The sequence below is a fragment of the Dromaius novaehollandiae genome, chromosome 13, assembly GCF_036370855.1.
Source record: "Dromaius novaehollandiae isolate bDroNov1 chromosome 13, bDroNov1.hap1, whole genome shotgun sequence".
Classification (NCBI taxonomy): Eukaryota; Metazoa; Chordata; class Aves; order Casuariiformes; family Dromaiidae; genus Dromaius; species Dromaius novaehollandiae.
In genome coordinates this window covers 645,533-660,496 of record NC_088110.1, presented here as the reverse complement: position 1 = coordinate 660,496, position 14,964 = coordinate 645,533, and the positions used below count along the sequence as shown (strand labels likewise).

General features: G+C 47.7%; 1 protein-coding gene across 3 annotated transcripts in view; it reads right to left on the bottom strand.

Annotated features, from left to right (window-relative positions):
• PSKH1 (protein serine kinase H1) overlaps positions 1–9,818 on the bottom strand; it is a 53,443-nt gene extending 43,625 nt beyond the window's left edge. The window contains exons 1-4 of one of the 3 annotated variants that reach the window (XM_064519294.1): positions 9,748–9,818; positions 9,079–9,252; positions 7,669–7,823; positions 5,382–6,413 (exon numbers count right to left, since the gene is read on the bottom strand). In XM_064519294.1, the coding sequence (XP_064375364.1) occupies positions 5,382–6,326 (945 nt within the window). In that variant the 5' untranslated portion in view covers positions 6,327–6,413; positions 7,669–7,823; positions 9,079–9,252; positions 9,748–9,818. The remainder of the gene's footprint in view (positions 1–5,381; positions 6,414–7,668; positions 7,824–9,078; positions 9,253–9,747) is intronic. The other 2 variants (XM_064519296.1, XM_064519295.1) reach the window with 2 other exon arrangements.
• Positions 9,819–14,964: the final 5,146 nt, after the last annotated feature.

Sequence of the window (14,964 nt, the reverse complement as noted above, 5' to 3'; positions counted from 1 at the left end):
ATAGTAGCTATGAATAGAATTCCAGCTTTGTGCTTCAGGCAACTTTTTAAGCTACACAGAGAGCCCCAGAAATCAATTTTATCCCCAAGATTTCAATTACAATATTGCCAATTTTTCTTTTTAGTGAGCTCTAATAAAACAAGTAGAAGAGACTGATTTTTGTAGCGGACAACAATGCAGTCTTAATAAGCCACACAGTCTTTACTCAGAGATGCTCTTGTTACCAAGCTAGCTTCTCTCGGTTCCTCACTCTACCCATTACTCCAAGCAGTTCAGAAAGCACAGAAGGAGATACAAGAGATAATCAGAGCAGTGATGTCAGCAGTACCCGAATGAGCTATTATGGGAGATCTTGTCTATTGATCTGCTAATAGCCTCTTCAAACAGACCTCACACTCCAGGAACAGGAGAGCAGGGGTAAGTAGATCTCTGTCAGAAAGCAATTACTTTAGCTGGACAAGCTCACTTGTTTTTCAAGAGAATGGAACTGCTTCTCAGGTCAGCATGCATTTTGGCTTTTATTCCTCTCTCAATACAGCTTTGTCCTCTCTGACCAGGATTTGAGGGCAGTCATCTCTCAAAAAGTGGGACTCAACTCAGATTCTCTGCAAACTTGTGCCTCTGCTGCTGTGCGACATGGTACAGCAATAGTTAGGAATACGGCTTCCTCCTGTCCTGGAAGTTCCTTAGTTATTGAAACTTGTCTGACCAACACAGCTCAAGCTGTCAGCTCTGGGCACACTACTTTGCAGGCTTCTTTTAGCATCTCTTCTTCCATGTCACAGCCTCAAAGTTCACACTGTAGAAAAGAAAATCAATTGTTCCCAGGAAATCCACGCTTCTGTATCTATCCAAGAGAGACAGTTGCTGCAACAGCCAAGTGTCTTGTCTAGTCTTCCTCCACATAAACCACCAGTTAGAGCTTCTGCCATTTCCCTGTTAGTCTGACAAAGTTATCAACAGGCTCACTTCTGACATCTTCCCACTTCTTCCAACGTAACATTAAAAAAGAGCAGAAATTTTCATCAGAAATTTGGAAGAATTTTAAGCCCAGAGAAGAATACTTAAAGAAAGACGGCAAGGTGTGGGAAACATGCCAGGCATCTCTGAATCCCTGGCTCACTTTGCTTCCACCTGGAACTTGTTCACAAACTGGGCAGCCTGTTAGGGCATCTCTGCCAATGTGTGGCTATAGGCAAACACGTCTGCAATTTAGGGACATATGCTTAGTTAAACTGGTAAATTAAAGCATCCATTTTTACTGGCTCTGGAAGAACAGAAAGCAGCTGGGCAAAAGATAAAGGCTATTGGCTGATACATATCTCACTACAAAGAGTAAAATATCTACAGCTTTCCAAAACCACCACTCATATCACAAATCGTATTGAGAACAGCCTCCTAAAATATGTCACTTTTAGTGGTCAACAAGTAAAATGCTCCAGGCTTGGACACTTGCACTGTCAAAATACATACAGTCCAGTGCTTTCTCTGTAGCACAAGTGCTACCTTTGATTATGCAACCTACAGGAATACGGTAGCTCTAGTCACAATTAATTCATAAGATTTTTCAAAATAATTCAGTTCTGACAGGAAGACTAGAGAACATCAAATTAAATTACTCCAGGGAATGCTCAAAACAGTTGCTCTCTATTCACTCTCCCTATTCTGCTTATGACAGTGTTGAGCTCTGCCATATTCCCTCTTCCAAACATCTATTTTTTGGATGAAGTGCCCTAGGCTGTCCTCTCACTCTTCACATGGAAAACACCCCACACCTTCATTCTGCCCTTCTTCATGTTTTTCAGTTCTGTATTATTCTCAGGAAGAACCAAAACTGCACTCAATATCCAAGGTGCAGATGCATGATGGACATGGCACAGCAAGGACTCCTGAAACAGTAACACTAATTCATAATATCAGTTGGCTTTTGATGACTAGTATCAAGCTGATGTTTAGAAATGTTTATCCTCCAACTGTCTCTTCGGAAGAGCAAGTAGTATTTCAGAGCCCACCATCATTTATGGAAAATATGGAGGCCTTTTCTCCCACAGGCATCACTTCATAGTTGTCCACATCAGTCAATTTATCATGTGGTCTCTCACTTCTTCTTGTATTGCATCTCAGACAGCTTTTTTTTTGTTTTAACCTCAATAGCTCAGTATCATCACAATAGGTGTCAATAGAGGTGTCAAGCCTGTATCCCAAAGCTTGCTTCTAGGACACTGGAATTACCACATTTCACAATAAGGGAAATAATCTCTCCTGGATACCGTGCTATTTAACTTAGTCAAATTATCTGCAAAAAGGTAGAAATAGCAAGTGACAAAATTTAATGTTGGTAAACACGAGCTCATGCACTACAGGGTTGTAGAGATCAGACAGAATAAGCCAAATTATATATATACACCATGACAGACAAAATTAACTATTTACATTCAGGAAATGTCTAAGAGTCACCATAGACCATTCTCTAAATCATCAGCCAAATGCTCAGAGGTGTCAAAGAAACAAATACAGTATCAGAAACCCTTAGAGAAGAAGTAGTGAACAAGTCAGAGACAACTTCATACACCACTGCGCAAAGCCAAGATGTTCACACATATTGAACAGTGTGAATAATCACCCCCATCTCAAAAATAATAAGTGAACAAGAGAAGGGTAACAGCAAACACCAGAGCTATGAAATACATTCTCTGTGGGCTCTAAACATAGCTGGATCTTCAAGTTCTTTCTTTTTTCCAGGCTAAAGTAGTATAATAGATAACATCATAACTTGTATGTGACCAGGGAACAGTTACTCACTAGTTTCTCAAGTCAGAGGGGCTAACGAAATGTACATAGAAAAATACTAGTGAAATGACCAGAGGCAGATAAAACCAGATATAATCTGAAAGAAGGGAGTACTTTTTCCATGTGTTTTTTGAAATATACTATGAAACTCACTGCCACAGAGCATTGGAGAGGCTAAGAATAAAAACAGCCTCCTCAAAAGGGAAGAAGCAAATTCAGAGAGAATAAGTAAACTGTCTCACTGACCTTCTGGCATCTCAAGGTAGGGGGCTGACAAAGAATTAGTGGAATCAATGCAGGGAATGTGTGAGGAAGAAGAGGAACTTGAAACACTACTGAGACATAGGAAGAGTGCCATTTGGAGGGAGAGCAACCTCATGCACTCATACATTGGGGCCAGAGGGAAAGAAATCTAAAGTTAGAAAAATGCATTGACTTAGAAAGGCAAGATACACTACTCTGCCAAAACTAAGACACCATTGGTCCACCTGCAACAGTTCAGCAGGATAATCAAGATGCCACCTGCAGCTACCAACATTCCTTGAATTCTGAATATCAGAGACTTGGGGTTCAAAAACTTGTGGGGCAAAAAAGGGATAACTTTCAAATTGAAAAAAGAAAAATTTTAAATAAAAGGCCTTCAAGAAGAGGATAAAATGAATGGCCAAGACAAACACAGCAGAGTGAGCTAAAAAGGACCAAACCTGTGTTTGGACAAGCAATCTAGAACAGTCTAAAATCTAGAGGCCAAGATCAAGGCTGAGCAAAACCAGACCTACCTACTGCTTGAAAAAGAAACTACAAGAGGACACATGCACTTGAATGAGTTCTGCTAGGCAACAAACTTTGGAATGAACTGACCTTTTTACATGAGAAAAATCACTGTATTGGCTCATTTCTTACATGCTTTCTAATCTACCTACTGCTGCTGATTATAAGGTAACTAGGAAACTACACTTCACTGTGACCGTACAGATCTTATATGCTGTTGATATTTAATCTATTTCTGCATTAGGATAACCGGATTGCTTTCTTAAAACTCTGCAACTGGTTAATAATTCATATTAGTGTGGCAAGTTAACAAAAGAAACAAAGGCTGCCAAAATCAGCTGAAACTTGGAGTTCAAACAAGCAGCTGATAGAATACTTTTGGCAAAAAACTGATCAAGTATTGCTATTTCTAAAGGAGGTAACACACTTTGTCCAAAAAGTGTCAACATTTGGCTTTTATGACCCCTCACGTTTGCATTTCTTGTATGTACCAGGAGACTTTGAGGAGTACTCAAAGGAAGAAAAAACAGCTTTCACAAAGTTGTCAGATCTGGCTCTCCTTGGTGGCCTCCAGTGCAAATGCCAATATTCATTTAATTTGGAAATTCCAACTATTAACACAAGCTGGCCCGACAACTTGAAAGAATAAAAGGCTTATTGACGCCTTTGAAAGACCTTCAGGGAGTGACTTTTTTTTGAAAACAATCCTAAAGCAGCTTAATATGTTTAAAAATTAAACATGTTAGACTCCCCTCCATCTATTACTGAAATGCCAACATACCTGTCACAGTTAAAAATACCAGAACAATCATGAGTGTGTTCTGTTTTTCTGACAGTTACTTTACTGTCATTTCAGAATCCTCTGCATCATAAACTTAGTCACACATTCAACACTTTCCCAGTGGCTTCATCTCACAAAGTCATGATATTCAAGAAGCTAAGCACTTTCCTCCCTCATTATGGTAATAGTTGTAAAATCTTAATTTTGGAATATATCCAGTAAGGGATATAGGCAGAAACCCAACTTGCGAATTTGGATAGCCCCTCTTTCTGTAAGTGCAACTCCTAAACTGAGGTTATGCCTATACTTAGCAAAAGTGCTAGAAGAGCTGGCTCGTAACCCAGATTTCTCAACATGACCAGGAGCCTGGTGCCCAGCCACATGTCCACTCCTGCATAGTGGTGGGACTCCAGGAGGTGTGGAGGCACCCATCTTCTGCCTAAAACCCATCCCCTCAGGTTCTCCTTCCCATAGTCGTCTAAGAGAACCATCATTCACTCCTCAATTTTGGCACAAACTAAGTTTAAGAGACAATGCAGACCAAGTACAAAAATGTTGTCTCAGGACCTAAAAAGCAAGAGCCTCTTTGTATGCCATAAACATATCTTTCAGCAAAGCTATTTTTCAGACTACACTTGAGTTTGTATCTAAAATCAAATTAGGTATGTGCACGCTACATTTCAAAACTCATTCTGGCATGAGTTTCAACAGCAAAGCATCAAACAGCAGCGTAACACAGCTCAGGTTTCCAAAATGAAAAACCCACCAGCATCCCAAGTTCTGTTAGTCCCTCCTATTCTTTTCTACAGGAAGTGAGCTCTTCTCTCTTTAGATACACATTTTTAAAAGGATTTCATTATTCTGCACTGGAAGCAGTTTTGTAAACCAGAGGGAATGCAGGACAGGATTTTAGAGGCTAGAATCTTTAACACTTATGCTACCATCCTGCACATGACAGCCAGCTTCTTGTCATCACACAGACCCAGTATGGAAAGCTTCTTGTTTAATTTCCCCTTTCTTTAACCCCTGCGGCACTCACCTCCCCTGAGTAACTGTATTTTCCTTTCAGGATCTGCCGATATAAACGGGTGCGGTTGTCATCTTCAAAGGGCATAGTGCCGCTGAGGAGGATGTATGAGATCACACCCAGAGCCCACATGTCCACGGAATTAGTGTAGGGCTTCCTGACCAAGATCTCAGGAGCTATGTACTCCGGGGTCCCACAAGTGGTTTTCATCAGGCAGTCGTCTCCCTTCTTCCGAGCACTTGCCAGTCCAAAGTCTGTAATCATGATTTTTGAATCTGTTCCGGGATGGTAATACAGCAGATTCTCTGGTTTTAAGTCCCGGTGCGTGATACCCAGTGTATGTAAGTATTTGACACCATCCAATACCATCTGCAGCACACGTGTAGCATCTCTCTCAGTGAAGGAGCCTTTAGCAATGATTCGATCAAACAGTTCCCCCCCAGTAGCCAATTCCATCACCATGTATACGCGATCCTGGGTCTCAAACACCTCAATAAGCTGGATGATATTGGTGTGCCGGACCCGTCGCAGCACACTAAGCTCTGACTCGCACACTTCTCTCCCCTCACGGTATTTGGTTTCTATCATCTTGATTGCATAGGGCTGCTTGGTAGCCTTGTGTTCCACCCGCACAACACGGCTAAAACTTCCTCTTCCAATCAGGGCTTTAATGTCATACTTTGCTGTCACTCTGGGGTCAAATTTAGCACGGTACTTAGCCACCTTGTTCTTGCGGGGCTCAGACTGGTCCATGTGGGTAGGCAGGTGGTTACCAGGATACGGGTTAGTATGACGTGGAGGTGAGGGAGAGCCAGCTTTGATGACAGCCCCACAATCATCCTTGATGAAATGCTTGTATATGTCATTGTGGCCTGTGTAAGGTTCTACTTTTTTAACCAGATCTAGCTGCACATCTTTGGGGGGCTCGGGAAGCACTTTGCTTGTCCCACAGCCCATCACTGAATGGTGTTAATTCCCTATCAAGGCATTTTCCCAGGGCAGCATCAGCAGCAACCACATCCAGGGCAGTTCCCACATCTGAACCTTCAGAAAACAAACAAAACAAAACAAAAACAATAAATCACCACAGTCAGCAGGTATCTGTTCTCTCCAATCACGCTGCTACAGGCTACTTGCCTGGCCAGTTATTCCTACAGTATAATATCTCATATTATTCTTCTATATCCACATATCTACTTGCTTCACTCTTTTGGCTCTCCCTTTGGCCTATTTTTGGAAGATTTCACTCATTTACATCAACCATAATGTAGACTATTCCTGTCCATCCAAGTATTTGTGAAACTTTATCTCTGCACCAGCTATTAATTTGATTCAGTCTGACTTCTTCAACCTCCAAAACTGTAATTAAAATACCAATTAGGACTGGACGTGGAATAAAACCTCCAATGCCTTAAGCGGTACTTCAGCCCAGTTCAGTTCCTAACTATCCTGTGTCCTAACTCTCAGCTCAAGACATTTCAGGCAGATGATGGTGACAGCTCTGAAAAGCAAAGGAGACCATTTCCAAACCTGGTTACGGGCAGTTGAGAAGCCTATCCAAGATTCATTTGCTATTAGACTATGCTAAGCTGCTGCACAGCCCAGAGAACACAGAAGCCCCTATCTAGTCTAGTACAAGAATGGAACAGCTCAGCACAGAGGACAAGCCATATCAGGCTTTAAACTGGACAGTGTAAGTCAGCTCACACCCAAGATTCCAGCTAGTTATGGTGCTGGAGGCAAGGAAGACTGAGACAGAGACAGGCAGGTTTTGAGATGTGTTTTAACAGTACTGCATTCCCTCCAGAAAGGAAGGCATTATTTAACTCAAACAGCTTCTAGTTAACAATACACCATGCTCCAAGCCCTGAGAAATCAAGGTGGGCTTTGATGTTTTCTAATGTCCTGACTCAAGATCTGAACGCTCAGTTTTGCTTTCTTTTGCATCTTCAGGTACCAAGCAGCACTTCTGTTTTTTCATATGGAAATGCATCTACCTGCAATGAGGAAGTAGAATTTATAGCCTCTGTTCCAGACTACAGCAAACACAGGTCTTGTTCATCACATTGTATTCTAATGGAACCAAATCAGCTGCACTTCAGCAAGTCTTTACTTGACGTGCTGATTACAACAAGATGACTGGCTAGGAGAGGGAAAGGGTGCCTACATGCATTCTGGCAACTAGCCTAGCAGTTTTAAGTGTCTACTCTTTGGCTCAGAGCCCGTCAATACGGTGCCTGAGCATTCACAGAATATTGCAGAAAAGCTGTCAGCCTTGAAATGTAATCATACATCTTACCATCACCAAATGTATCTTTACTCATTCACCACCTCTCCACACAATACTCAGCACAAACAGTAGAAAGGGAGCCCCAGTTCGTCTTCCATCAAAAGAATTACAGGTGGAAAAGAAGTGATTCACAGGGACATCAAGAAGTTCAGACTACATTCAATCTGGAAAGAAAGAAAGCAAGGTTTTACTGAATCTACAGTTCAGATACAACTTTAAAAGGAAATACCAACACAGACTTCTTATGTAACACCTCCTGGCAGTACTCAAAGCATACCAATCATATACGAACATGCCTATATTTGGGTGCAAGCAGCAGAAATAAAGACCAGCTTCATAGAAAGCTTAACTGACATTTGAATTTCACTGAGGGCTATTTCATACTTGGATGTTCAGTCAGATCCAGATATTGTGACAATAAAGTATTACTGCTAGTTCTGAAAAAAAACCTCACATGGACAGTTCTCAGCATTACTGCATTACTCTTCAAGCATATTAAGTTAACACAGAAGTGCAATAACATCATCCAGAAGCAAGATAATTACAGAGTAATTCCACATATAGAGAACCACTTTTGTAAAATGTTTCAATAGTAAACAAAAACAGTAAGAAGGATCAAATGCTCACCTAGAAAACATTATATATTAATTCACTGCTACTGAAAACTTCAGTTGAAACCAGGCATCAACTAACAATATCATAATGGCTCTTCCTTGTACGCTTATACACATAAGGGTCTTAGCACAGCAGTAAAGTCTACAGAAACCCAGGGCTGTCTACAGTGGCCAGAACTGGCCGAGCCCAAACTACTCAGCTCCATATCAGTACAGGTGGAAGTGCTCCTGAGGAACATTAGGAAGAGCTTGGGGGGAGAAGCAACTAACGCATTAAAGGAATGAAGCATTACAAGCCCCCTCAAAGCTGGAAATCATATACTCGGCAGGTACGCAAACCACTGGGAAATGACAGCATGCTTTAGCTACAGTTATAATTGGTGAGAAGGAACATTAGTTTTATGCTGCAATATCTACCCACTTCTTTCCTACGATAACTGGCACATTACATGTTGCTGCTCAGCAAAACAACACCTCAGCTCCTGCTGATTCAGAAGGATCCACCACATCTGGGAAAAATCAGACCCTTAATGGTTTAATAAGCCACTCAGGGTGCCTCTGTGCATAAGCAGTGTCAGTCATCTGAGTAATTCGTGTGTGGAAGGCCTAGCAAGCCTTCCATCATCTCTTAATTCACACAACTTGAAGCTATTGAATTTCACATTACCATGGGATGCCAATATGGAAATTTGAAAATATAAGCTCTTAACACTGAGAAAATAGCATAAGAAATGCTCATGTACGAATCTTTAAATCATACTTATGCCAAGACAGCATTATGTGGAGAACTTTCTGAAAGCCTTACCTTTAATTTTACTAGCAAATCTCAAACGTACACCTCATTGCTTCAAATAAACCTCGCACGACTAATTGCCTGGAGGGCAGTGTAGCCCCCGGCGGTCTCCTGCAGGTTTCTGAGAGCACATTTGTGGGCTGGGGGTTGATGTGGCCCTTCATGAGGTTGTGTCAAAGCCTGTGGCTAGAGGAAGGGGAAGAATAAATCAGGAGCTCCAAAAGCGGGGTCGTTCCGTAGCTTAGCCATGTCTACAGCACTTTTGCCGCCATCGTTTGCAGGGAGCGACCCCGCGGCAGGACAGCGCCGGAGCGAGACTCGGCTCCCGGCCCGCACAAAGCCCGATGGGCCGCGCCGGGAGGCGCCCGGCCCGCCGGCCCTCGCCTCGGGCAGTGGCAGGGCTGAGACGCTGGGCCCCACCGCGCCCGCGCCGCCGCCCGCGCCCCGAGGGCAAGCGAGCGGCTGCGACTTCCGAGCCCCGGGCCGGGCCGCCAACGCCCCGGGAGAGGAGGGGAGCGGAGGGGAGGGGAGGAGCGGCCGGCCGCCTGCCCACGGCGCCGCCAGCTTGCGGCCGGGGCCGGGCCACAGCCGCCGTCCCCGCCGCAGCCGGGCCGGGCCGGGCCGAGCCGCGCCGCGGGCGGAGCGGGAGCGACCCGGGCACCGGCCGGGCCCCGCACTCACCTCAGCCCGCTCCAGCCCGACCCGTGGCGCGACGCCCGCCTCCTGACGTCACCACCGCGCGCCGGGGCTGCGCGTAGGAGGGCGGGGGGGCCGCGGCGGCCGCCGATTGGCGGAGACGGTGGGCGGGGCCGAGGCCGGAGGGGGCGCAGTTCCGCCGGCGCCCCTGCTCTGCCGCCCCCTGCCGGGGCCCCGCGGCCCCACCTCCCCGGGGGAGGCCCCAGCTGCCCGGCCCCTCTCCCCGGCCCCACGTACCTCCGGGTCCCCCCCGTACCCCGGGATCCCCCCGAGCCCCGCTTGGCCCGGGAGCCCCCCGGCGCCGCATACCCGGGACCTGCCTGACGCCACATGCCCCAGAAGCCCCCGGGCACCGCAGGCCCAGCCTGGGCACCACCAGCGCTGTCAGCCAGCTCCGGGGCGGGGCTCCAGGGCTGACCCGCGGTGCCCAGCCCCCTGCGGATGCACTGGCAAGCCTCGCGCCGCAGGCACGGGCCCCGGGTGCTCTCCCCACCCAGGGGTGACTGCCGGCTCCGCCGTCAGCTTCCCCCGGGGGCTGGGAGCGTGGCTGCCCCGCGGCGCTGGCTGGGGTTCAAGGGCAACAGCGAGGAGCCGTGGGCCGTCCCGTCCGCACCGGGGCCGAGGCGAGGGCCGTGGGACAAGCAGGGCGGCAGGCGCACGCGTTCACCGAGAGGCAGGGCCCGGCTGCAGGCCCCTGGAAGGAGGCTGAGCTCTGCAGCTAACGGCATCCAGTGCCTGCCAGAGGGCTACGTTTGCCCCCACAGCCCCATGGACCTGTTCTACTCATCCTGTGTGCGAGGGACAGCAAAGACCCCCACGGGCCTAGCTGTCCCCCTCCCCATGCTCCTGCCTGTTGAGAATGGCTGCAGTGACCCACTGCCCGAGGAGGGAAGTGTCTTGCCTGATTTTTGGAGTTAACCAAACCCAAGTGATCTTCAGCAGCAGACTGGAAATGCTGCTCCGCACTGAGTGGGTCTTAGGTTCCCCTGCACAGCGTTGCTCAGCTGTGTGGATTCAAGGCACATTCTGGCAAATATTCCCCTTGCGGGAAAGTCACCTGGGAGAGTCGACCCTCCTCTTCAGCAGTGAACCCCTGTCCCTTGGGCTAGCTATTATGCACAACAGAATAATGAAGTACATTCCTTCTGCCTTTCTTTTCCCTTGCTAGTAAGTGTCACAAACCCGCACAAAGCTTGTTTGGTAACTGCTGATGGACTTTCTTCCTCTTACCCTTTTCCCATCCTTAAACCAAACATTCCCTGTTGCAGCTTTAGATGACCTGAAAGCAGAGGGACAAGGTACTATGTCTTATTGCAGAGATACAACTTATTACGTAGATGTTTATGGTACTTGTTACTCTGGAGAAAATGCAAACATGACACTGTCAGGCTTATGAGTCTGAGCTCTTTGGCTCTTTAAAATGCATAATAAATAATACCATAATAAAGAAAGTTATACCTGCTGACACATGTTATTGTCATGATCTTTTCAGTGTTGCATGGACTCCAGTAGATAAGGCAGGTACACGTAGCAAGTGACCTGTCTGAGAAGGGGTGCTTGGGTTGTACACGACAGATCCGGTGTGCTCTACAGAGCTGCCATCTGTTTGTCTTTTACACTAACAGCACTGCAGGTAGTTTCAGTCCTTTAACCCTCCCCGACTCCCCCCCCCCCCCCCCCCACATTGATTCTCGTCTGGAGAATGGTTTCACACCCTTTGGTTGCTTGCACTGTCTCTGTGAGGTGGATTAGCCTGTGCCTAAATGTAATATCTTGAGCATGTTCCTACTAGAGCTGATCCCATCATTTTAGACAGTTTCCCAGGATCATTCTGAATCCCTGTCCCATCCTCCCAGGTGACTGCAGCCCATTGCAGCTTGGTGCCACCAGCAAATTAAAAAGCATGCACTTCTCCTTCTTCAGTCAGACTGTCAGTGGAAGTGTGTATAGCACTGGGCCCGGGACAGACATCCTTACATTATTTACATCTGCTATGACAGTGATAACCACTCTCCAAGGATGGGTTTCCTTAGGGTTTTGCATCTTCCATTAGCAGTTTCCTCACAGCTTTGTTTCCTGGTTGAGTCATGAGAGCATCAAATAAGGCAGTTAAGGTCTCCATCACCACCACTAATTGCCAGCACAAAAAAAGTCAGAGAACCAACATGTATTGAATTCTTGGATCAGAACCATAGACTTCTGAGAACTTCAATCAGAGTGGCTCTTTCTTGTATTATTTATACTGTGGTAGTGCTTGGAAGCCCACCAGAGCCAGAAGAACACTACACCAGGCATGCACATGAAGCCAGCAGTATCCGTCCTGAAAACTACCCCAGGGACCAGGCTGGGAAGGACCTGTAGCTCACTGCAGAAGGTCTGGCGGAAGTGTGAAGTCTTTGAAGGAGCTTAAGAGTAGGTAGACTAGTCAGAGATCTCAGGGAATGGTCCTCTCTTCTACATGATCCTCTGCATGCTGGTTTTGGCACCCATTTTGAGTTTGGGGACAGCGTCAGTCTCTCCACACGATGTTACAGCATTACCAGGGCACTGAGGTAATTCAGGGAACCCATTGCTTCCCACTCTGCCAGGCAATAAAAAGTCCGCAGTGCAGGAGCTAAAGGTCTCTCATGTGCCTCGAATGGACCTGCAGCGATGCAGGAAATCTGGACTGCATCTGGGCCATGTCCTACACCCAAGCAGCCGTGAGCCCGTAGCACCAGCGGCCGGTCTGGCCCATAGTGAAATGCAGCCATGTTGGGCCTGATTTCAAGGTCATCGCAGCAAGGCTGAGCAAAGGTCAGAGGGGGAGGATGTTCAATTAAATCTGCTTAAAAAAGAAATCCAACTTTCCATATGCCTCGGTGGAGAAAAAGCCCCAAAGCTGAGCGCATTAGGGTGTTACAGGGTGCCAGGCTGGGGGCTGAGCACTGTCCCCAGCAGCAGAGGTGACTCCAGCTCAGCTGTTCCAGCTGCATCCAGTCCACAGGGATTGAGGTTGCCTTTTCATGTTCCTTATGAGAAGTTTGACATTTGGCTCAGCAGAAATCCCTGTGTGAGCTTGGATGGAGACCAGCCCTGTGACACTGCATCCTCCAGGGTATGCACAGCTCCCACAGCTTGATCTCTCCCCCAGCACCCATTGGGTCCCAGCACTTGCTCAGCAGGGCTCAGCAGGGAGATGCCACCGTGTAACAGCCACCTTCTCCCAGCCACGTGGCCTGGAGATGCAGCCCACTGGAAAGCAGCACTCCTGGATGAGGCACGCACTTCGGCCCAGCCCCGAGGCATGGGGCAGACCCTGGGCCAGACGGTGTGCTGGGGCACTGGCTGATGCTGCGGTGCTGGAGGCAGCTCGGTCCACTGTGGCAGGTGCTTTGTCCACCCGGCCATGGGGAGGCCAGACCCCAGGGTCCATGGGGAGGCCAGACCCCAGGGTCCATGGCAGCGTGCTGCAGGCACCAGGGCTCGGCAGCAGCTGCTTTTGGCCATGGGAGGGGATGGAGCCATCCCACCTCCACTGCCCCTGAGATCAGCTGGGGTGTGGAGGAGAGGGCAAGGAAATGTTGACGTGAGAGAGAAGGTAGAGCACCATCCTCTTGCAGCATAAAGGCCTCCAGGCACAATTTCAGCCCGGTCTGTCAGACAAACCGATGTTGGTTTGCCACGGGGCAAGACCGTGCCTGTCCCCACGGTGGAAGAGGTCCCCACCTTCGCCAGCAGGAAATTCCTTGGGCTGCAGAACAGAGGACTAAAATACTGAGTGGTAGAAGCAGAAGATGGCGTGGCGGGGAGGTTGGCCCTCCCATCTCAGTGCCACGTGTGGTGTCTCGGTCACACAGCTGACCAAAATAGTGTCACCATCTGGTTCCAGCTGCCCAGGGATGCAGGAGCTTCTCCAGCCCCTTCTGTGATTACGAAAAGTGAATTTATGCATCAACTCAACCTAACTCTCCATTTCTTTATCTTTTTCTTTTTTTAATAATTCAGGTTTGCCTCTTAGAAAAGAGAAAGGGAGATAATGTCTGCAAAGCATTTAATCTTCTGACCAAAGAATAGCAGAGAGCAAATTAGGATCTACTCCAATTAATTTGCCTTGATGGGCAAAATCTGGAGAGCAGCCATATCTGGGAATTAGGAGTAAAAGCGGGGAGCGTAAAGTAGGTCGCTGGAGTTTCATAACCAGAGCAATGGGTTTTCACAACATACCGAGCGCTCAGAGGTGCCGGGCGCTGCCAGGCCCTGTCCCCCCGTTCCAGTCCCAAGGGTGAGCTGCAGATGGCCGTGCTGCTAGCGTGAATATTTACCTGCCGAGGACCAGGAAACATCAGAGCTGGGTTGGGGATTTCAAGGAAAAGGCTGGCAGGCAAATGTCGTGGGAGTGCCGGGAGGCTGTGTCTGATGCAGGGACGGAGCGGGTGGAGGCAAGGTGCTGGGGAAAAGGAAACATCCACCGCCAGCAGCGCAGCCTCCGCTGGAGGAGCAGCGCTCGGGAGCACAAGCCAGCCAGGCGTTGGCAATTACTCCTCCACCTACACTATAGGGGAAAAATCCCTCTTTAACATCCCATTGTGATGACAATTTTTAAAACAGCTTCAGTTAAAAAAAAAAAAAAAAAAAAAAAAGTGTTTTTTAAATGCCCAAGCTGATGCTTTCATGGTTAGATAGTGTGGAATAAATTTGCTTTTTGATTTGAGCCTGCAAAGTGATTTTAAAGCCAGTAAGAGGAAGGCCATTAAAAGGTTTTGGCTCTGGAGGCTGGTTCCCGCAGTGGCACAGGCATGTGGCACCCTGCGCGCTGTGCCTGTGATACCACACCCCAGGTCGTGATGATCCCACCGGTCAGCTGTGCAGTGTGGTCCCACAAGCCAGGAACTTGGAGAGAGAGAGTGAGAGAGAGAGAGAGCGCGCACGCTACTTCGACTCGCAGCACTGTGGTGCCTTGTCCATCTCTTGGGCTAGATTGGGAGAATAATCCCAGGACACTCTCCTCAAAAGCATTTTTGCCTTGCCACAGATTGTGGTCAGCGCCTCGAGGGAAAAGCCGTCCTGGTGATGGTCTGGAAGAGCTTTGCTTTGATGGGCCTCTAGGTCCCCGGTCACCTTCAGCCACCCTAAAAGAAGGCAACGAGGGAGCAGACTGCAGTGGCTGGCAGGTGACCATCACTTTGGGTGGCTGCTGCAGGCCTCTCAGAGGTGGCACTG